The sequence below is a fragment of the Cajanus cajan genome, chromosome 1 (assembly GCF_000230855.2).
Source record: "Cajanus cajan strain Asha chromosome 1, NIPB_CcT2T_4, whole genome shotgun sequence".
NCBI lineage: Eukaryota > Viridiplantae > Streptophyta > Magnoliopsida > Fabales > Fabaceae > Cajanus > Cajanus cajan.
The window spans coordinates 83098130-83122356 of record NC_138517.1 but is presented as its reverse complement, the minus strand read 5'-3'; the positions used below and the strand labels follow the sequence as shown (position 1 = coordinate 83122356).

The 24227-nt window shown below is 30.9% G+C and overlaps 3 protein-coding genes across 5 annotated transcripts; 2 read left to right on the top strand and 1 right to left on the bottom strand.

Moving 5' to 3' along the window:
- Window positions 1-1276: 1276 nt before the first annotated feature.
- LOC109792269 (uncharacterized) lies at window positions 1277-8527 on the top strand. The gene is made up of 9 exons (XM_020351670.3): window positions 1277-1684; window positions 1761-1822; window positions 1928-1982; window positions 4208-4306; window positions 4530-4616; window positions 5490-5606; window positions 6400-6492; window positions 6702-6732; window positions 8027-8527. Exons 1-9 carry the CDS (start codon window positions 1589-1591, stop codon window positions 8212-8214), a joined length of 828 nt encoding a protein of 275 aa, XP_020207259.1. The 5' UTR covers window positions 1277-1588; the 3' UTR covers window positions 8215-8527.
- A 3992-nt stretch (window positions 8528-12519) lies between these two features.
- LOC109795261 (RING zinc finger protein) lies at window positions 12520-13510 on the top strand. Its single transcript, XM_020354712.3, has one exon. The coding sequence runs from the start codon at window positions 12624-12626 to the stop codon at window positions 13095-13097; it is 474 nt and encodes a 157-aa protein (XP_020210301.1). The 5' UTR covers window positions 12520-12623; the 3' UTR covers window positions 13098-13510.
- Window positions 13511-15125: 1615 nt separating this feature from the next.
- Window positions 15126-18512, bottom strand: GB1 (GTP-binding protein 1). 3 transcript variants are annotated; one of them, XM_020354707.3, is made up of 7 exons: window positions 18354-18512; window positions 17663-17873; window positions 17435-17575; window positions 16559-16667; window positions 16359-16420; window positions 15767-15870; window positions 15126-15590 (listed from the first exon to the last, which is right to left on the bottom strand). In XM_020354707.3, the coding sequence occupies exons 2-7, from the start codon at window positions 17753-17755 to the stop codon at window positions 15485-15487; spliced, it is 615 nt and encodes a 204-aa protein (XP_020210296.1). In that variant the 5' UTR covers window positions 17756-17873; window positions 18354-18512; the 3' UTR covers window positions 15126-15484. The 3 variants fall into 3 exon arrangements, with proteins under 3 accessions (XP_020210296.1, XP_020210297.1, XP_020210299.1); XM_020354708.3 differs by having other exon boundaries at window positions 17663-17916; window positions 18354-18510; XM_020354710.3 differs by having other exon boundaries at window positions 17663-17971; window positions 18354-18508.
- Window positions 18513-24227: the final 5715 nt, after the last annotated feature.

Here is a 24227-nt window from a genome sequence, read left to right as displayed (position 1 = left end):
ACCTTAATATAGTACCATATTTATTATTTTAAGTGATGAAATATGAGAAATCAATCTAGCTTATGTTAATCGTTGTTTCTAGCCTTGTGTTAGTCATTGTTTCTAGCCTTAGTGTTAACTGTTATTTTCTGGTATTATACCAACTGTTATGATTCGATAGGATCAAACCACTTAAACTGTTCATCTCAGTTGTTAGAAGCCTCCATATTTGATATGCGTAACGATGCATCAATTGCATGTGTGTGTGTGTATATATATATATATATATATATATATATATATATATAATCTATGTTGTTTTGTTAAAGGTGTGAGGTGGATGATAACCAAACGAGTGTTTGTGTTGTGCTATGTTGTTTGTGATGTGTTGATGACATAAATGTTCATGCTGCCTAGTGATATGTATATGTGCATATTGAAAGGGGTTAAATTTGAGGTGTAAAGATGTATACGTTGTTATATGGTGAAAGTTATGAGTGTGATGTTGTTTGATGACTATCATTTATACGATATCTATAATGAAATTGCTAAGTTGTATGAGTTGGTCAAGTGTTTTAAGTTGTATTGTAGAATTATTATAGGATGTATTAAAGGATGCCATTTAAGTTTGTTTGTGTTGAATATTGTTGGTATGACATTGTTTCTATTTCACGAGTTTACTCAGTGTTTTCTCTTATGGTTTGTGATTATTATAATCATACTTAATACAGGAGTAAGATAGAATTAGTAGACCGAATTATATTGTTCTGTGGTGAGTTATGCTAGAGGTGACCCTTTTTTAGATGTTATTATCCCAAGGTAGCTAAGTCTTGTATAAATGTTTAACCAACAATTAAGTTTATTTTGTATACAATAGTTGCTTCATTTGTATGAAGTATGTATATATGTTTTAGAACAATTATTTTATTTCCTACATATATGACAGTTCACATGAAATTTATCTACTTGTTACATGATATTCTAGGTAGATATTTGATGTTTGTACTTTTGCTTAATTGTTGGACTATAATAAATGTAATGATAAGATGGATCATTACATTTATACTTAAAATATTTATTATTATCAATTTAATAAATAAACGCAAAACCTTAATTTAAAAAAAATTAAATACAATTATATAAATATAGTTAGTGGTGTTTTCGAATTAGAATTTTAATTTGACAATAGAGTAAAGTAATATAAATTCATTAAATGTGGTATTAAGTTTAAAAACATAAATAAAGGTAGGGATATATTAAGACGTGGGTGATGGCATATAAGCAGGAGTGGGTTGCGCCAATTTACAAAAGTAGCCAACAGCAGTCCCTGTCTTTCCGAAAAAATAGTTGGCAGCAACACACAGTTTCGTTTCCACGGAAAAGAAAAGAGAAACAAAGAAAAGAAAAGAAAACAAAACACTACTAACATCTAATTCTAATCTAACCTGATCTGAATCGGTGCGTTAAACGGCGGGTCGTTTTGACAGAACGGCATCGATCAAATCTGGCAAATCTCGTGGGATTGAGGGCTCGGTCTTCGTTGAAGCAAGCTTCGGCTGATCTGAACGACGAGGAGGAGGAGTGCAGGCCTTGGCGTCGCAGGTTAACAATGTCTTTCTCCTGGGCCTCCGCCCTCAGGATCGCCGTTCTCCTCCTCCTCATCGCCGCGGTTATCACCGCCTGCTTCACGCTCCCTATCGAGAAGGTTCGCTTTCGCTCCCTGCTCCTTCCTTAGGTTTTTTTCTTTGCTTTTCTAATCGTTTCGCATTTTCCCTCTGCAGATGATGAAGGACTTCTTATTGTGGGTCGATCATGATCTTGGGCCCTGGGGCCCAATCGTTCTGTGCGTCCCTCCGTTTATCGCTCAATTTATGTTTTCTGTTTTGTGGAAGGGAACTATTGTGTAGGTGTAATTTCTGAATGCTTTATTTGCTTGGTGATTTTTCAGGGCTGTTGCTTACATTCCTTTGACTGTCTTGGCAGTTCCAGCTTCTGTGCTTACTGTAAGAACCCTTGTTGCTACCCTTCACTTCTAGCAAAACTTGTTTAATTTCTTGTAATAGTATTTTCAAGTGCCTGTAATATGCCTGCCTGCGTTGTTTCTTAGAATTGGTAGGTGTTTGTGATTAGCTATCACCTTTATGCATTTGTAAATTTCTAAATTGAATTTGTTAATATCATGCATCATCATATTATTACTTAGGGATGCTACCTGTGTGGGAAGTAATAAACATTCTTTGGGCATGATGTTTGGATAAAGTTTTTCAAAAACTCTTATAGGAGAAGAAAATAAGAGAGACAAATGAATTTAGCTTCTGCACTAGTTAAAATTAGCTTATGCATAAGCTAATTTATAGAAGTTTTTCTCCTATAAGTGTTTTTGGAGATTTGTCCCCACTTCTTTGTTCTTCCCCATTGCTAATTCCTACCTCTTAATAATTCTTAATATTTATTAAGTTTCAATGATCCAACCTTTAATTTAAAAGTTCTTAATGAGTAGATTATGGCTACAAATATTTATAAAGTTTGGAAATTATTTGATACTTCATTAAATAAAGTCAAATTAATGTATAATATAAATATACTTTTTTCTAAAAGGCAATTACATGTTGACTATATGATTAGCTACCTACAAATATTCAATTTATCTAAAATGATATGCATGGTCATTGAGATAATATCAAAATATTCAACTGACCATCAAAATTTAGTACCACCTCTGGTCCTTATAATAGGACCCAAATTTTCAAATTAGTTTGGTCCTTTTATAAGACCAAATCTATTATGTTTCAAACATTAATTTTTTTCTTTACAAAAGTACTCTTATTAAATGCATTTATGAAGTTCAGAAAGTAAGTGGAATTCATTTAGTTTATGTCTTTTAAAATACAAATAGTCTTATTTTTTTTATCTTGCAATGCAAAAACTTTGGAAACATATACTGTGTGTCTTGTTAATTTAGGGGTAATTTTGGAAAGAAGTAGAAATTTAAGACATTTATTGATTGTAACAAACAAAAACTAATTTTTCTTAATATTCTTAGTGAATTAGTTATTTGGGTTCTATAATAAGGATTGGAGGTAGTGTATATAAAAAGTTATTGAATGGAGTAAATTTAACAAGAGTTACTCTTGGAGTACCCTATTCCTACCCATTAAATAATGAGTAAGAGAAATGGTGCACACAAATAGATAAATGTGTAAAGGATAATTTTGTAATTTTTAGTGATGGGAAACTTGTGTGGGTGTCCTTGTAATTATTAGAAATGGATTGGGGAGTTGGGACTGACTCCCAAAAGCTAACTTGAGGGAAGAGGATTGCTTAATACATCCTCTCACACTGAAGACTAGACATTTGGTGCATGAAGATTGTACAAATGAACATCTGCAGGTGGCCCAACATTAAGACAGTATAGGCTCTAGTACTATATAACAAAATGGACTAGGCCTATCTCATTCTCAAAAGCTAGCTCGAGAGTGGGAGGATCATCCAAGTCTTACTAGGAGTATCCTGACCATGTTCTTAGCCAATGTAGGGCATCGTAACAGTGCCAATGTGGTAGTCCCTGAGGATCCCTGAATGTAGGGAAAATTTCCATGCTTATTATACTTGAAATTGGCACTGAAATGCTTGAGAGATTAACTCTCATCATATGTATTTATAATGTAGGATTACAAAAAAAAACTCTTGATAATAAGGGTAAAGGTAAGAACAATATCTAATGAACCTAAGTCTGTCTAACTAATACAATAAAAATGATAACAGAAATAAAGGAAAGAAAAGATAAAGCTAATGGTGTTTATCTTAACAAATATCATCTCTACAAATTCTTGGAAGGTTATTTATATCATTTTCTTTTAATTCTAATGGTGAATATTTTATTTGTCTATTCCTTTTGGTTTAAAAAGCTGAATGGTAGGTAATTCAGGATAAACAAAGCATGCATCAATGATGAGGAAAATAATATAGTCAGAGAGATAATTTTCTTTTTTTTTTACTTGGCAAGCACTTGCATTTGTCATTTCTTATATAAGCCTATTGTGGTTGTTCTTCTTGCTTATGATGTTTTGGTCTGCAATTTTTGTTTTCTCCCCTTTATTCCTTTTCATGCCTTTTAGTTTTATTTTCCATATCCATTTCAATGCCTGGTGTAGAATAGGAAAAATTGGTGGGAAAAGCAAATCCAAAAAATTTGTTTAGTCATTTCATCTAATATGACTTTTTTCAGCTTGGTGGTGGTTATCTTTTTGGGCTTCCAGTGGGCTTTGTCGCTGACTCTATAGGTGCAACTGTTGGTGCAGGAGCTGCATTTCTTCTTGGTAGAACAGTAAGTCTTCAAGTTTTACATTTATTAGCTGTCAAAATAATACAATTTTTTGTCCACTACTTGGTACTGAATAGTTGATTCATGCTAGGTTTCTCTTTATTAATGCAAGGTGCTCTTTCTTCATGTACATGATTTTTGCAATGTCATTAGCATTTCAAATGAGCTTCATTTCGATCTGTGTTTTGTTTCCATATCATGCACTCATGTATCAATATTTGTACAGATTGGGAGGTCATTTGTTGTTTCTAGGTTGAAGGATTATCCGCAATTCAGATCAGTTGCAATTGCAATTCGGAGGTCTGGCTTTAAGGTTTGTGGACTTCATATTTTTGAACACTGGTGTATAATTATTGATTCTTTTAGACTTTTTCTTATATTCCTCTTGTAACCTTCTTTCTGGTTTTCTTATCTCTGATCTCACAACTTTTGGTGAAGTCAGTGGGTCATGAAATTATGTATTCTTTGATGTCTTCAATTTGATGTATTGAAGTACCTGTTAAAACAAAAAACTACCAAGTACCAAGTCTATCCCACTAGGTGGTGTTAGCTTCATGGATAATTGATACAATTAGATCTTCAAACACGATAAGAAAAAACAGTGAATTCCATTTAAAAGGGGCAAGTATAGTTTCTAATTGAGGGTCATCTTGGTATGTTGGCTAATGTTAATGAGGTTCACTAAACCAGAGATCATTTGTTAGGTGGATGTTTGATCTTTAGTGGCAACTGCTCATGTGCAGTGTATCATGTGCTTTGCTTTGATGTGCACTCACCTTTCTAGTTTCCTATGGGGCCAATGCACAAAAGTACTACTCATTTCCTTTCTTTTAATTGGTCATAAATATTACTCATGTTATGGATCTCAATTTTTAAGGATCCTTTCGGGGGAAAACAGTAACATGCATTTGAAGCAACATGATTACACGAACCAACATTAGTCATATTCAGTTATTTAGCTTGGGTATTAGAATGTTGTTTAAAAGAGACTGTATTTCCTGTGTTTATAAAACTATCTATCCCTGTTAATTTGCCAATGGCATATTTGTGACAGTTTTTAGTCACTGGCATTGCTTAAGAAGTGTATTATTGTGATATTATTTTTTTAGTTTTGTTTGCACATGACTTGGTGTTCCTTTTGGTTATATTTTATTTGACCTTTTATTTTCCTCACCTGTCCTTACAGATTGTATTACTGCTTCGACTTGTTCCGCTACTACCCTTTAACATGTTAAATTATCTCTTGTCGGTGACTCCTGTTTCAATCGGGGAATACATGCTGGCTTCCTGGCTAGGAATGATGGTATGTTCTTTTTGCCAATAATCAGTTATATATTCAAGAGTTAGTCTAATAAGAAATTTCTATTGTGTGTATTGATTTTCAAATTTGTTTAATTTAAATTGGATTTCTTCTTGCAGTCACTCTCTCCCTTGCTGTGTATTACTTGTTTAAATTCTACATAATAATATACGATTCAACCAATTGAAAGGTGACAAGAATCAACTTTTGAAGCCAAATCATTATATAACCCAAAATAAAAAATCCAAACTCTACTTAATGAGGGTTTGAATTTGAAGTATATGGTCAAATGACTTAAATTATGAAAACTCAAAGGGCATCTTTCTAATCTCTATTCAATTACTCATGATTTAAATTATTAAATTAGGCAATTCTGGCTACACAGGTGCATATCACTAAAATAAATATAGTAACAGTGCTGAAATGTTTGTGATTGTGGTCTAATGTCGGGTTCCATTAATGTGCTCTACATGTTGTCTTATGTTTTAGGCTGTACGTATAATTAGCTCTTAGAAGCAAGTATCTTTTTCGGTACACTTGTTTCAGTTATTTGGAAAGTTTGAGGAAGCATTAGTGATTAGTTTAACTTCTCTTGGTTAATAATTCTATGAAAAAGGTTTCCTGATGTTCTTGCTGTCATTAATTATTGCTACAAATTTGGTACTGTTAGTAATTTAGCGTCATGTTGTATCTGTTCCCCGTTTGGATTGGTGGTAGAAATTACTGCCGTGTTCTTATAGTTCACTAGATAGCATGCCAATTACAACATGAATACCTGATACTGTTGCTATTGCAGCCAATAACACTGGCACTTGTATATGTTGGAACCACTCTTAAAGATCTTTCTGATGTGACACATGGTTGGGGCGAGTTCTCAAAGACTCGTTGGGTAAGAAATGCTATCCTCTATTACTTATGTTAATAAACCTTTTAAATACTTGTTAGATTTGTTTTATCTCTTATGTTGATGAATAGCCAAGATGCCTTGGGGCTTGAACAGTGCAATTTTCAATTTTCTTGAATGGACCAAATGTGTGTGCTTTATCTAATATCATCTTCAATAGCAGATATAATATAGATTTCTTTTTGTGAATGCAGGCATTTATCATTCTTGGTCTTGTGATATCTGGTAAGTTACATTGTTTCCTTGCGTAAAGTGTATATCCTGAAATTTTATACTGGATTTTATGTTTGTAGTAATAAGCAGGTCTGTCAGAATATCAAGGTCTTTTATAAATATAGGGTCTGTTTGTTTAAATTTTTTTTCTTAATTATTTAATAAAATAAATAAATAAATAAATATATATATATATATATATATATTTTTTTTTTTTTACTTTTTTGATGTGTATCTAAACTGTTTAAAAAATAGAATTTTGAGTTTTTATTTATTTTATTTTATTTTTTTAAAGAAGCAAATCCTATCTGCATATTAAAGAATTGCATTTTTAAAATCTGTTTTTAGAAGCATTTTTTTTTTTAAATTTTTAAACAAACTGTCCCATAGAATACAAATTACAAAGTTACTAGTTGCATATACCATGGTTCAATTGTGCCCTGCAGCCTGTCATAATGTGACTGCCATATTCTTGAGCCTTTGACGTACCAGCACACATTTTGTACTGCAATTTTTATCTGCAACGTTTAAATCAGGACCAGATTTTAAAGCCTCCTCAGGTTTTAGGGCAATAGAAAGCCTCTGGTCTTTCAGAAGACATTTCCAATAGCCTATGACTTTTTGCAAAATTGCTCTTCTGTCTCTCTCTCTCTCTCTCTGTCTCTCTCTCTTGTTTTGTTCATATTTTTTGAATGGGAACCAACTTTGTCTTCCACCAGTGTAGTGGCTCTATGGCCCATGTGTGCCTGATGTGCAGTTGGGTATTTGAGACTCACACATGGTCTGTTTCCCGGGTCTGTTTTTTGCACTAGTGCAGTTGTGCAGTGGCAGAAAAATAAAAACATCTAATTTAATAGGTTAATCAGGAAAAGAATAAAATTGCCCATCTCATATTACATAAATAGATAATTAGGTGGCCTTAAATTGTCATGATTTTATACTTATTTTTTCGGATTTAAACTATTCATGAGTGCGGTGAGTTCTGTCATCAGTCAAGTTTTTCACTTCAAATATTATTTTTAATTTGTATGCTTGTTATTTTGAATTAAAACATAATGTCTGGCACTAGGTATAAGTAACAAATGATAGATTTTTAAATCAGAGGATCTATTAAGTTAGTTGTAGAAAATGATACTGGATAATTCGTGATCTTGGAAGAGGAGCTTTGAATAATTAAATTGCTAGAATGTGGTTGGACTGTGCAAACTTTTTCATGCTGCAATAATTGTATTGAATGAGAAAAAAAATTCAATTATTTTTTATCTGATATGCCAGTCTAAGCTGTGTTATTTTGGGTTATGTGCAGTGGTTCTGATGATATGTGTTACTAAAGTTGCCAAGTCTGCTTTAGATAAAGCCTTAGCCGAAAATGAAGATATTGATGAGATTGGTTCCTCGCCAGAGTTACCGATTGTTGCTGAACCAGCATCAGCAGATCTCAACCAACCTCTCATTGTTAAGATAGATTCTGCTGAAGACAGTCATGAAAAGTAAATTCCTTTTTGTGTAAATTCTTTCTCCACCTACCATCTCAAGGCTATAGAGCTAGCTAGCTGCCTGCGTCTATTTATTCGCGATTTGTACAGTTTCTACATTAGAAATATAGTTTATGACAGGAGTGTTTAACCCTACAGCCAAGGTGACATTATTGACTGAGTCCTTTTTTTAGCAGTAAAAATGTTCATGCTATGAACCATTCCTTATTTTGCTCCCGATTGTACTGGAGTCCTTCACAATTGGCATTTTGAATCTCTAGACTTTTACTAAACACTTTTTCTTAATACATTTCTTTATTGTTGATTTCCTATTTATAGTTAATTTAGTTATTTTGTAAATAATTTACTTTCTATAACCAAAATGAATTAATAATAATGTTAAAAAAGGCAGTTGCTCATGTGTCTCGTTGTAATGCCAACAGAATATGACCATTTTTATCCCCCGAAACGTATTGCAAGTAGTATTATGAAAGATAATATGGACAAATTTATGTATCACATTTTTTCTGTAAGGATCAAGTGATTTTTAATAATTTTATTTTTATAGTTAATCTTTTTAAGGTTTATATGGTATATATAAATCGGTATAATATAATAGGTTAATGTACCATGCGAAAGTGACGTGCCAATACGTCATCAATCAAGTGGAATACCTACAAATATATGGTGCTGTTCACTCACATGCTGGTCCCTAATTGTTGCAATGTTGTCACCAACCAATAACCATGTACTACTCGCAGTTCGTCTTATATAGGTATCTCCAAGTTCTTTATCCTCACACTTTTCCTAAATCCAGTGATTAAAATATATTTTCTAATGGTGGAAGTAAATTTACTCACCTTCCATATGAAATATTTATTTTAGACCAAGATAGAATGTATGATTTTGATCTGTTGGGTCAAATTAAAAGGAATGAGTTCGTGTATCAATCCACCTATTATCACATGCAGTAGTTTACGCAATCTTTTTCCTCATAAATAAATTATACACTTTAAACATCACTTTCATAGCTACATTGGGTTCAAGTGGTCCCATGTATCGAGTTATCTTAAAAAATTATAAGAGGTATATGCGTAATTCATATAAACCAACATGAATTGATTCGAGTGGAAGAGACAGATGAGTCAGATCCCTTAAGCCTGTAATCTTGTGTTTGATCTAAAAAAAATTCACGTGTTTGAAAAATATATATTGTTAATTAATTAGGAGAATCCCCAGTTTAGCGCAAGTGTGTCTTAAGTTTCTCGTGTGTATGTAATCTTATGTTTAAGTTTCTCTCTTATTGGATATATATATATATATGTATGTATGTATATGTATATGGAAAGAGTTGTTATAACAAAAGAAAAAAAGTGATCAAGTCTAAAATTAACTAAAAAGAAAAAGTAGAGAGAGACTGTACTATAATTTAATAAATAGATTAAATTATATTTGTATTGAATTTAATTTTGATATTGTCAGATGTACAACTTTTTATACAATTTATTTCATTTTTGTTAACATTTTATATGAGTTTGACGTTTTAATGGCTATATGATTTATCAACCTCATTAAAATGATGTACACATCACTTAACAATGATGTAATTTTTCATTAACATTGAATTAAAATTAATTAAAAAAGTGATCACGAGTCGAATATATGATTCAACACAATCGATAAATGCAAAACTACATAAAAAATTAGAATAATTAATTAAAAGGAGGGAAGGAAGGGGCGTAAGACAAACAAACCTTTTGTCATGTATAGAAAATATTATGCAACTGGACCACTAGCTGGTAATATTTTCTAAGAAGAGTAGTTATGTATAGAATAATTATAATCATACACTTATTTTTTCTTCCATCTCCTTTCTAATTCATTTTTCTTATCTTTCTTTTCTTATCACATTATTTATTATATCTATCACTTTTTCTCTTTCCTTATTTTATTTCCATTTATTTATGTGTAACACAAGATTGTCCAATGTTTTACAATTATTAGTGAGATAGAGAGAGAAATATGACATATAAAGAGCAACATAATAGAGAAAGATAAAGGGAACAGTGAATGTATAAAAATTATTGTGTATTATATAAATACTAATGCTCTCCTAAAGAAAGAGCAAATGGAGAGATTACGGGTGCCATTTTTTTTGGTTTGTACAGAAAAGTTTGTGTGTTAAATCTTAAGAACTCATCGAGATCAGGTAAGCTTCAAAACTTTATAAATACTTATAGATGTATTTACACACTATTAATTAACAAGATCCTCACATTAATAGGAATGGAAGACACATTCATTTGAAATACAAGTATGTTACTAACTAACTAACCAATCTTAGTTATTATGGATGTCATTTGATGGCCATGAGATCTATCCTACCTTGATGTATAGATAATATATTTATTGCAGATATTTTGTCGCGTGAATTGTACACATGCAAAAATTGTATGAAAATTAACACAGCTAAACGCAACAATCCCTTGTTATGTATAGAGAATATTCTTGCAATAAAACCACAAGGTAATTCTAGGTCACAACAACAGTCACAGCATTATGCTTGTCGTTAGATGTCCTTACGATCTGTCGTACTCTGATAAGTGATAATTTTATCACAAGGATTAATTATTTTATTTTAGTTAAGAATCGTAAGTACATATCAGGTAAGATGTTTGATTAGTTGTCATGCATAGGATAATAACAAGCGTGTTTGCATTTAGATATTCGCAAATCAAAGTGGATACTAATTTCTGTACTTTCTTCTGTTTTATGTCCAATATCATATATATTAGCAGTATCATTCAATACATTTTGGAGGTTTATATATATATAAATTTTTTATCGTAAAATACTTTTGGCTTAGTCAACACACACTTCATACGTAAACTTGTTTTAAACTAGTCGTTGCCGTTAATAAATATAACACTATCGGTTCAAATTTTGACATAATTAATCAAGTATAAGACATATGTTTAAGGATCAAATATACATCGCTATTTTGTTGTTTTGTTATATTTATATAATGAAACAAAGACAAGAAAAATACTTTTCATAGATGCATAACATATATATAGTAATTTTAACCACACCTCTATTTTTGTTCGAATAACTCGTCCTTGGTCATTACCATGTCACATGTTCCACTGCCTATATGAAGTGTAGTCCAAAAAACCATAGAAGGGAAGGTTATTTATCTAGAATCTTAAATTAAATAAAAGACACCCCTTATGATGAAAGGTGAGGCAATATCATATGCTGCCTCATCATTAATCTGTGAATGCCTTGCATCGGTGGCAATAGCCTCTTTTTCCTACCCTAAGAATCAAAGAAAAATCCATTTTCTAGGAATTTTTAAAATTTTTGTCAGTGCAAGTAAACTTTCCCACTGTCTTCTTGTGTTGAATTTGGGGGTTTATTGGACCCTACTATTTCCTTGATGGAGGGGATAACCAATATTCTTTAATCGTGAGGATTCTAAAGTGCACGTCTCAACATAATGTGTTATGTGTTCTTTTATGATCACAGCCGCAGAAAACGCTTACCAACCACTTGTGTGAGCCATAGTAAAGTGTTCAAATCAAATACGTTAATACATTGACACAAGAGTTTAATTTCGATTCACGTGAGTGTAAAAACATTTTGTACATACTATTGATTAATATTAAAAAATTATTAATATGATTTTTAAGATAATTATTATAAAAGTAATTAAAGTTAATATACATAGTTATATATATATATATATAATTGTATTATTAATATGAAATATCTATAAGTTTTTGTTAATGACTAATCTTCATTAAGAATTTTGAATGATATTTTTAGTAGAGTCTTCTTTTATAATCATATTTTATTTCTATTTACAAGACTTAAATATAAGATCTTGTTTAAGAAAACCAAAATGAAATATTGTTTAAAGAGACTGAATTTAATTATATCAAATAAATTATTTATTCTTAATTAGTGAATTTTACTTAGACAAATGACTTAGTTTATATAATAATTTGTAATTGAACATGATTATGAATTTATTTGAATAAAGTATTTCTAAAGAGAGAAAAAAATTGAAATAAGTTTCCCTACAAATTAAAACTAATTTATACATAAATTGAAAATATGATTTTGAAAAAATTAATCAAAATAACTTCTATAAATTAGCATATAAATAAATTAATAGAGAAACATAATTATTTCAATTTTTTTTATATTTTTCTCTAAAAAAAATTGCTTCTAGGGAGGTTTACTCCGATAGGTCCTATGTAAATTTTTTAATACCATAAATGTATATACTATATTTACTCTTAACAAAAAGTTGCTAACGAACTGAACTTTAACAAGGGTATGCTTTGGTGCGAGTTATGTACATATAAATGAAGCTCCTATATCACAAAAAAACATGTGTTGGTGCTTGGTTGGAAGCTTAAGATGCCTAAGAAGAAGTTAGAAGTTCTCATGGGGAAAGTGAGAGGTTTGAGCCTTGGTGGTTGCTTCGGTAGCTGCTATGACCACACTCACGCCTATGGATTAGGGACAAGGATCTGGAACATGAGTGATCGACCAGTGGAGCTGCAGATAAGAGTGGGATCAATATTGAAGAAGGTTCACACATTGAAGCCAGGGTCTTGTAAGAGACTGAAAAGTAAAGGCATATACAAGGCATATATGCCTGGTAAGAGGGACAATGATGGTGGGGGATTGAAGAGTTTGCTTTATTACTATGATGAAACTTGCCACCCTTATGTTTGGATTCATGACATAGGGGGTGGTTCCTTAAGGATGGTTAAACAGCAGTATATTAGCCTTGAGGATTTGAGGGATTCTTCTGAGATCAAGATCTTGAGGGATCACCAGAGAGGATGCATTTCGGTTCTCAAGAGAACAAGGCCTGATTTCTGCTGAATTTGAATGTGATTCTTGCTTAATTATTTCAGTAGTTTAATTTGTCATGTGTAGGAAATAACATGTTTAGTTCTTGCTTTCCTTTGTTGGGTGTTATTAGTTGCAAAATGCGATGGTACTATGATCATGTTTATTTAGCTAGTGTACTTCTGTACTCGCTTCCATGAAGATATATCAAGAGTCACTCATGAGGTTTTACTAGTTTAAGATTTTGAAAGCGTTGTTATTTATGACAATTGATGTTGTTTTTGTTATAACACATGGTCAATTGGGAGCCAATGTTATTGGTAATCGGATAGAATGACGGACCATACAATTCAAATCTAACGGGTTTACTATGTTAATGTCTTTATACGGTTCCAAGAAAATTGTCTTCTTAGATTTTCTGAAATCAAAATAACATCCTATTCTCTCTCTCTCTCTCTCTTTTTTTTTTTAATCTTTGACTGTACAAGAAGCTATGCGGAGAAGGTATATGTATCTTGCACAAGAAGGTTATAGAGTTCGAAGGACATGCAAGACTCGAATTTATTTAACTTGATTTCAAAATAGCAAATTTATTTTACTCCGATTTTTGTGTACCGTTAAAGGCAATAGTAGACACAGATCATGACTTGTCTTAAACAGTGAATGGTGTATTTGTGAACTTGGGACGTCATCCTTCTATCAACAAATTCATTGGTTTATGGAAAGTCAAGGTAACAACTTCTAGATAGGGCTTAGGAAAAGTGAAGAATGACGTTTATGGGAGTTCATGATTCAACTTGGTCCAATATCTATATTTGGACTCAATCAGATTCTAGAAAAGGCGCTATTCTCACATTCTTTCTACCGTTCACACCTTTTTTTATTTTTGTATTTTTTATTTATAAAAAATGTCTTTGAAGAAAATGTTTTCATCGCATGACTTAACAAGATTTTGTAATCTTGTTATGATCTACCATAAAAACATATTTTGTTGTGTATGTTGTTAGGATATACAATGTAAACATACATATTTCCCTTGTATATCTCGATAAATCTTGTAAAGATATACAATGAATATACATTTTTTGTGTGTGTGTGTTCGTATGGAAATATACAACGGAAATGTATTTTTGTTGTGTATTGTGACCCGAACTTCACAAGTTTTCATCAAGGAATGTTAAGAATTTCAATGTGGTCGGTGCAAACATGGATATAATTTATTGTTTTTTATGGATATAATTTATTTATTTATTATTTTTTGTGGATATATTTTTTTACCTCTCCGAGTATTAGAGATTTGAACCATAATTCACCCCTTTAGGAGAGACTAAACTTCTACAATTCCTGATTAAACACTTATCAGGTCCTTGAAAAAATTTACTCAAACTAATTTAATTTTCTTAAAAGGAAGTTATTAAATAATTCCTTAAAATTTAAGTATATATTTAGATATCAATTTAAAATCACGTTTAATAGAAAAATATATATTTTAATAAAAATAAATAAAAACTTGGGAATGTTTTTTTTAATTTTTTAATTTCAATTAAGTTGAACACAACTGATTTTCAAACATTGACGGTGTTAATCACAAACATGTTGAAACTTGAGTCACTGGTTATGCATGATAACTTGGTCAGTCGAATAAGTTACATGCAGAGTTCTCAGGAATCTTCCGTGTACTGCACATGGCCTGGGAAAGGAAAATCATCTGTTTTGGGGACTCTTATACTTATCAGTAGCACCCCCACCGTTTCAAAAGTATGCTCCAATCCAAAAGGATGTCAGAAACATCATTATCCCAATTGGGTAGTTTACACATTCACAGGGAAGTTTAGGGCCTCTGATGATGATAAGATTAAGATCTTTCTAACTACTCTAGGCCCTTTTCTTTCTTTCTTTCTTTCCTCCGTATTGTTTTAAACGAAACATATGTTATTTTCCTCCGGCCCCGCTCACAGGGAAATTAAACGCAAGTAGAATGACCCCATAAAAGTTTGGCTACACCTCAAGTGTCCCTTGCATACTATATGGCACAGCAGTGCTTACACAATGCTACAGATATAAGTAAATTAAATTCATTCAAATTCGAACCGTACAAAATTACAATATAGAGTAGACAAAAAGTACGCACGGAGGCAGAAGCAGAAAACCCTCCAGGGCGCCCCTTGACCGATTGCTTATATAAAGCATGTCAGAAGAAAAATTGCTCTAAGAGATACTGGAAACTGAGCTTCTCATATCAAACGGCTGTACTACAAATTAAACCATGACGTCAAATTTCAAGGCTCAGTTTGATGTAACATCAAGTTATTCTTTTACCTTTTTCTGCTCAATCACTTTTAATCATGTATAATCCAATTTGGATTTACAAAGCTATATAAAGGAATAGAGAAATCACTTCAGCTTAACGTAAGACCCTTCTAGGAACCTTGCCCCATTGCACCTGCCCTCGCTCTTAACATTTCAGTCCTCTTGCTTCTCTCCATCACTTCCACCAACCACTCTGCACCTTCCCTAATCCCCATCCTGCAACATTTCAAAAGAAAATCTCTTTAGTGCCTGTGCTTCGATATATGCCTAACAGTTATTTTGCACTTCAAAGACAGTGTGAAAGAACGTGTACTTCAGATATCTCCATCTTAATTGAAATGATAATGGATTGTCTTTAGATTAAGCTTTGGAAAGTTTATGCGACTACATACCCATCGTATGCTGACACAGCTTCAAACATGTAAACTCTTTCATCCAGCTTCTTTAAATCCAGATATCGGTCAAGCTCTTCAGATGATACTGCTTCCGGAAGATCCTGTAATCACAAGAATGTCACATGCCATAGGACAACGAGAAGGATGACAACTAATGAGGACGCCGAGAACCTAGAATAATGGTGAAACCTCAAAGGATGGATGAGATAGAATACTATCGTTCTATATTACTCATAAATTTCCACTACAAAGCTAAGAGGGTAATTTGATTTGTACATTGGAAAAAAAAAAAGGAAGGTTAACAGAAAAGCTATGCTAATATAAAGCAATTGGTAACAAAGCATTTACTGATCTCCTTCCCATCCCCCAAAACAGAATGGAAACATATCTTGTACTGGCAGTATCGTAACCTAGTGCTCAGATAAACAGAACTGGTGCCTCAAGGTATATAGATATAAAACAACGATGAGACATTGAACATGTACAGCAAGAACAAACAGAAATAGATTATATTAGAATTATTTGACACATTTATGAGTGTATGGTGTGCTATAAGGTTATATAGGATGGGAAGAGTAGTCACACTCACCTGCTTGTTTGCTAATATCAAAAGAGGGGCTCCTTGTAGATCCTCATGCCGAAGCACCTTTTCTGGAAAACAAGTCAGTTATTAAATCATCACTGTACCATATGTTTTTGTCATGTCTAGTATTATCGCAACTGAAAGCCAGCACCTCCAACAAGTATTTATTTAGTTAACAACAAACACTAAAATCAAATAACACTAACCAAGTGCTGACTTTGCATCTTCAAAGCGTGAGGGACAAGAAGCATCAATAACAAATATTACAGCATGTGCCTCTTCATAATATTTCTCCCAGATTGAGCGAAGACCAGGCTGACATGAAGGGAACTTACATTAATATATTAATACGTATTTTATACCCTCCCTCTCCCCAACAACTAAAAAAAATCATAAAAAGGAAAACGAAAAAAAAATAGCAGAAAAAAACAGTATAAAGGGGGCCAAGTACGTGTTTTGCATCAAATAATACATTCGATTCCTGCAACCAACCGGCTTACAATTAAAAATGAACTGCTGCATCAGTTGTCCATGCATATAGGACCAAGTTTTCAATTACAAAATCTCCCTTGGTATTGTCAAATTTAACAAATAAACTCAAGCTTTAGACAGGAAGAGGGTAAAATTGATGGTCCAAATTGCATAGTTCAAGTAACAGTTCCAATATATAGCTTTCCCAAAGAAGATTTCAAGAAGCAAAATGGTATCTTGTTTTTTCAATAATCACATTTTAAAAATATTAAAAAAAAATTACATTTCAGGAACTACGCAGATGCAAGATTATCAATGGCAGATGCTGGAATATAGCAGAAGGCCAAAATTCTGCCAAATAAACACACCATTGCGGTCTATTGCACCACCATAGTGGGCCTCCCTTCACAAATTGCTTATGGTGGAGGGGTCAAAAAACGCCGTTGCCACATCATAGCATTATGGTGGCACTACAATTATTTAGTAATTGAACTTCTAGAATGGAAGAGTTTTAAACAAGCAGCTCATAAACTACACTTAACACTCATCTGAATAACATAATTCTAGTTCTAGGACTTAAATAGATAAATTTTGCTTATTTATTGCCATACCTGACCTCCAAGGTCCCAGAACACAAGTTTACTATTTGCCACTTCGATGCGACCAATATTCAATCCCACAGTTGGAATAATTCGATCAGGAGGAATGCCTTCTATATTTGAGTACATTGACTTCATCTTCTCGAGCAAAGTCTAAAAATTACACATCATACAGCGATTCAGAGCAACACAAAAAAGTTCAGAATTTGTTAAAAACATGGCATTTGAAAGATGCATTACCGTTTTGCCAGCTTTGTCAATCCCCAGAATGAGTACATGAAGCTCCATCTTGCTGAACAGGTACTTCCATAGTCCATAAAACAGAGAAAACATCCTTGTACGTTTAAGCTAGCTTAACCTTCGATTACAGAAGAATATGTAGTTCATGACATGTTATTGGATAGCTCTTCCACTCAACATCAGTTCACAATTCCATTAACATTCAGAATTCCTGCGCCTCGAACAAGCACAACTCTAATCAGAAATTCACCTTCCTAATTTAAGAGTTGCATCAGAAAATCACAATATTCAATTCGGCAATGCACAAACCTGATTGAACAACATTGCAACAAAAGTTAAAAACAACTATTATTTAATTTTCTTAATTTTTCAATTTAGCAATTTTCCGACTGCAAGATGCATTGCCGCTTCTAATTCGAAGCTTATTAATGACGCTTCACAAGATCTTAGCGTCACTTCATTCATAATTTCATAAACCTACCTACCTACACCTACATGCACGGTTAAGTTACTGATATAAGAGACTCGAATTTCGAGAAAGCTCAGATAGATATGCAAAACGGTGAAAATGAAGAAAAGGAAGAATCGGAAAGGGGAACATCACAATCTACTCGATCAATTCAGTTGTAACAGATCCGGAAATCGAGGAAGGAAAGAAGAATAAGAGAATATGGTGGCTGAAAAGGTTTACCGGCGCCGACGACGGCAACGAAGTGCTATAGACGGTGGCTGAAGAAAGATCCGACGGTGGTGAAATCGGATCAAGAGTGAGCGATTCGCTTCTCAAAGTTGTGTCTGACGCATGAGAACTAAAGACTAAACCAACATTTCCGTCATATCATAGTATAACATTCATTTCTATATTTTTTTTGGTAATGAATATAACCTTGATTTAACATTGAATTTCTTTTTATCTTTTTTTTTTTTTACATCATGTTAGTAAGAGATTAAATTATATTTTTAGTTTTATTTAATTTTATTATTTTGAAAATATTTAATTTAATTTTTTTAATTTTTAATAAATGTTCAACAATATTTTTCGTTTAAATTGATATTAATAATATCAATGAGATTAGATAAAAAAAATAATATTGAACATTTTTAAAAAAAAATTAAAGATCAAATTTGAAAATTTTAAAAATAATAAGATTAAATTAAATATTTAATAAAATTAAATTAAATAAAATTTATCTAATATTTTTTTGTTTAAATAAATTTGATTATTCTTTTATTTATCTTAACAAAATATCAATAAATTGAGTACTTAAAATTAAAAAAAATCACAAAATAAAGGAGATATCTAATAAAAGAGATTATTAAATAAATAAAATAAAATAAAATATTATTTAAATAAAAAATATTATATAAATTTTTGTCTAATTTGGTCTTATTATTTTTTAAATGATTTAATTTGGTTTTCTAATTCTCAAACAATGTTTAATATTATACTTTTGTTTGATTTAGTTACTATTATTAGTGTTAATTTAGACAAAAAAAAATAACATCAAACATTTTAACCCCAAACATGTGGTTCAGCGGTAGGGGTTGATCTATGCTTAAGTAAGATCAGGAGTTTGAATCTTGCCTTGTGTAAACATTGGGTCAGTTATCTCATCCTTTGAGATGCCTCCCTTGCGAGGAGATTAGTCATTGTTATCGGAAGTGGATACTCCAAGAATGAACAAAAAAAAAATTAAACATTTTTAAAAACTAGATCAAATTAAACAATTTAAAAATAATGTAATTAAATTAAATATTAAAAATAAATAAAAAGATAAAAATATAATTTAATTTTATACAAATTCTCTCACGAGCAATGAAAATAATTCTTTAATGAAATAGATAATTAATTTTTAAAATATTACTGTAGTAAAACTTTTTTAAGGAGATTATTGTAGTAAAACTAAAATTAATTGCAATAGTATTTTAAATATTTTAAAAAAATATTATCTCATTCCTTAATTATAATATTTTTTTTAACAAAACTACATTATTCAAGAAAAATAATTAATTTAATTAAAAATATCAAATTTTTCAATAATTTAAACTATTTTTTTTAAATTAATCTTTTTCATTTAATCATTTCTCACAAACTTAATTAATATTTAGAAAAAAAAAATCTAAATTTATTTATCTTCACCGATACTAAATAAAGGACTTAATTAAGTATTTATAATATTACACATAACACATAAGAAAAATAATAGCAACATACATCTAATATGTTCTCTTATTTTGCGTATATTTCATTGGAAATATGAGTCTTATTCTTAAACTAATGATATTTATATAACCTTTAATTTAATTAATAAAAGGTGATTTGTTAAAGAAAATGTTAGAAAGTATGACAGTAATTTAAGACAAGTAAAGTTTTATAAGAGATTGAAATATATGTGTGTAGGCCAATAGATAATTAAGAAGTATTTAGTTTTTGTTTTTGTATCTAATAAATATTTAATTATATAAATTATATTTTAAATTTATAATAAATTATTTAAGTAGTTATATAATATTACTTTAAATTAAAGTAGATCGCTAATTAAGAAAATTAATAAATAGACAAAGTTAAAAAGAAAATAGTTTGAGATTATTAAGAAAGATATATTTTTTATTTAGTAATACATATTTAAAAATCAATGAGTATTTGATTTAAGTGAATTAAGCTCAAACTCTTGAAGTAACATTTTGAGTTCGAGTTTTCTAAAAAAAAATGTGATTAGAAAAAAATTTATTAAAGATAATTAACTAAGTTTTTTATAAATAAAAAAAATATTGGTAGAAAGTAAGGTGAGTGGGAACCTTGTCCTTAGAGTTAAAAATTATCATTTATAATAAATTATTTTAAGTGTTTTTTGTTTGTTTTTGTAACGTAAGAATGAATTATCAATTAATATGATTAATTTTTATTAGAAAATCTAACAAATTATCTTGTGTGGATCTCTTATCTCGACCGTATTTTTGAACAAGACTCAAAGTTTAAACCATGTTTAGGAAATGTTTTATGGTAATTTTCAATTTCAAGTTTTAAAAAAATTTAACAACAATAACTAATTTTCATTATTTTAGTTTTTTCTTCAAAATTTTAGTTTTTTTAAAAAACTTCCATACATTATCTTATTACAATTAATTTAAAAATATGTCTATGTAATGATGATAATGATGACAAAAATAATGATAATAATGGTAAAGTTGGTAGTAATGATGGATTAAAATCACCTTTTTTACAAATTATGTTTCACTTCTTGTTTCTCCAATAAAAATATATCACATCAATTATAATAGACATGTAAGACTCCAAAAAAATTTACAATCACATGATATTTCTTATGTTTTCTCCATCTTTTCTTTACTCTCTCTTTTTGACCATTATAGGATAGTTTTACAAACTAATTACTAGAATGTTATTTTGAAACATATTATGCCTTTAAGGATGTTTATGTCGGTGTCACTATGGCGTATGGCACCACTAGTAACATGTCATTTTTTTTCATAATTTGTTAAGCCATGCAAGACCATTCAACATGCCACACTAAAATTATTAGAGCCAATAGCGACAAAATGGTGTTGTTGTCAATTATAACAATTTGTGGTCGGCTTAAGAAATGATTTTTCTATAGGTTGCTATAGATTATAGTGTCCCCTTTTTTTAGGTTGTTACAATTCGTAGTAATTTTAAAATAAAAAAAAAATTGGTTCATTTTTTTTTTATATTTTTTTGGGGTCGTTGGTGGTCATTAAAGTGAATGTACTACAAGAATGAGGAGTTAAATTATTTTGTTATTTAAAATCAGTTCTCTTATGAAAATCTTTTCTTTAGAAGACAAATCTTCTAAGTATTAAAACTTATAATATTTTTCTGAAAATAGTTTCTAAGTCTTCTCATTTTCAAAATAAATTATGCATTAATAGAATGCAAGATACAATAAAGTGAATAAAAAAGGTAAAAAGATAGAGAATGAGAGATTATACACAAATTTTATACTGATTCACCCCAACTAGGCTACATCTAGTCCCCACACAAACTTGTGAATTTTTCTCTATCACAGTCAATTGTTATTTAACACAACTCAGCCACCTACTAATATAAGAATATTAGTATATAACCACCTATTGTCAGTAGCAAACACTCAACCACCTATTGAGATTTCCTCACTTAACAACCTATTGAAAAAATAATCCCACAACCATCTACTATGAGATTACACAATAGCTGTTGTGATTCCTTTCTACCTTCCTACACCTTTGTACACTCAAATCTAGGTAGGAATAATGTTTACAAAAATGGGTTTTGTAATCTTGCAAACTATTAAGATTACAACTATTTCTCCTATGTTGGAGATTTCACTATGAAAATTTCACATTTATTTTTCTATTATTGGTATAAAATACTAAAGTGAAAATCTTTGAAAGAATTAGAGTATGAAACAAAGATTGCAGCTTGATAACTTGTGTTTTGATTTCTCTCTTTGATCTTGCTTACTTCAAAACATGTCTATTGTCTTCCCTTTATAGTCTTTGAAAATTGATCCATTGAGGCTAGCTTATTCTTTAAGTAGAGTTGATATCATTGTATTTTGCTTTTTTTTTTGTGGTATTGTTAGCTTTTTTTTTAAAGTGAGATACCTTTTGAGCAAGTCTTCTCTTAAAACCTTCTAAATAGAATCTTCGGTACAAGTCTTCTAAGAAGCTATGTTTTAATTGAAGTCTTATGATAGATAACTTAAAGTGTTAGTCTTATGAGTCAAGTTTTTAAGACATTTCTCCTAAGAAGAAATGTTTTAACTTTAATCTTTTTTAACACAGACACAAGATGCCTACTTTCTTGCTTGGGATAGACAAGACTAGTGTTGATAAGCAGTCCAACCAAATTGATTCATATGTAAATATGTCTTGTGAATCTTCTTGATTGCTAAAGCTCAAACAACCTTCTGAACAATTATAAGTATTTCTAAAAAACTTGAACAAAATTTTTAGCACATGCATTAGAACTCTTTCATACTAAAATATGGAACTAAGAGTTTGTCATTAATAAAACTTGTATTTAGGTAGGATTCAACAATCTTCCCCTTTTTGATAATAACAAAATTTATATGCAAATTTTAATAAGAGAATATACCTTTTAAAAATCTCATATTCAATTCAGATTTACAATATAAAGTTATTTCATAGATTCTGAATTACTCCCCTTAACTTATTCATTTATCATATATTGTACATATTCATTCCCCTTAATTTAATAATTTTTTTTCAAATAAATCCCCTAACACATGTAATAATTTATCATTCATATCAAAAAATCATTAAATAAGTTACAATTACTACTACTTAAATCAATAACGCATTTATAAGTTGATATATATATATATATATATATATATATATATATATATATATATATAATTATCATTAGAACAGATTACAACCTACAACAAAGTAGGTATCAAAATGAAGATGCAACAAAAGTGCACACAAAGTGTAGCTAAATGAATTGTCATTATACAATTATTTGTAAAATTTGCAAATCAAATCAAATCCTACTAGATTCCTAAAACTAGATCCCTAAAACTCTCCCTCTTTTTGTTGTGATCAAAATGGTTTTCATTTAGTCTTGGAAGGAGGCGGATTCTCTAAAGACTTTGAGGAGGGATAATCCACCTCTCTAAAAGGTGGTGGAGGAGCATGAGGAGGTGGAGGCACCTTTAGAATGACTCTAGGATTCAACTTGATAGTTATCCGCTCTTCCAACACGAGGAATTTGTCTAGGAAATCATTAAGGCTATGTTGTAGCTTGATAGCACCCGTTAATGCAAATACTCAACCCGTAGCTATAGGTTGCTCCACCCTTGGTTCACCTTTAGCTAGAGTAGTCCTATCAAGATAATCTTTAGCTATATGCCCAAACTTGTTACACTAAAAATAGTGAGAGGTAGTAGCTATATCATCTCTAACTATGTGAGGGTCTCCATATTTATAACACTTCAAGCCTTAAGCTCTTCCTCTAGGCATATCAAAGGACTTCCTTGTGATAGAACCCCATTGTTGTAACTAGGGTTATCATAATGCTCCCTCTAGCTGCCACCCTCTTGGATCCAGCTGACCCCTTTGCAGCCTTCATAACCCGATTATCACCTTTTAGCCTCTTTACAACCTTTGCTTTTTCCACCAAGGCTGGAAATTTAGTGATGGTCATTGATACCATCACTTTTTTTAGATCATGCTTCAACCCTTCAACAATTTTCCTACATTTCCAAGTCTCAAATATGACTTGAGTGTAGAAACGAGTCAAATCCCCAAATTTCATAACATACTCGAATACCAGCATACTCCATTGGTGCAACCTTATAAACTCTACCTCCTTAACGTTTCTCACACTCTCAAAAAAGCGCTTCTCAAGGGATACTCTCTTAAATCATTTCCAATCAACCACCAGTACTTTATTTTTCCTATCAACATGTACACTACATACACAAGCTTCCTCTCCTTTGTACAACCTAACACCTTAAATATCTTCTCTATCTCGCAAATCTAGTGATCATTCGCTTATGGATATGCATCTCCCCTAAAT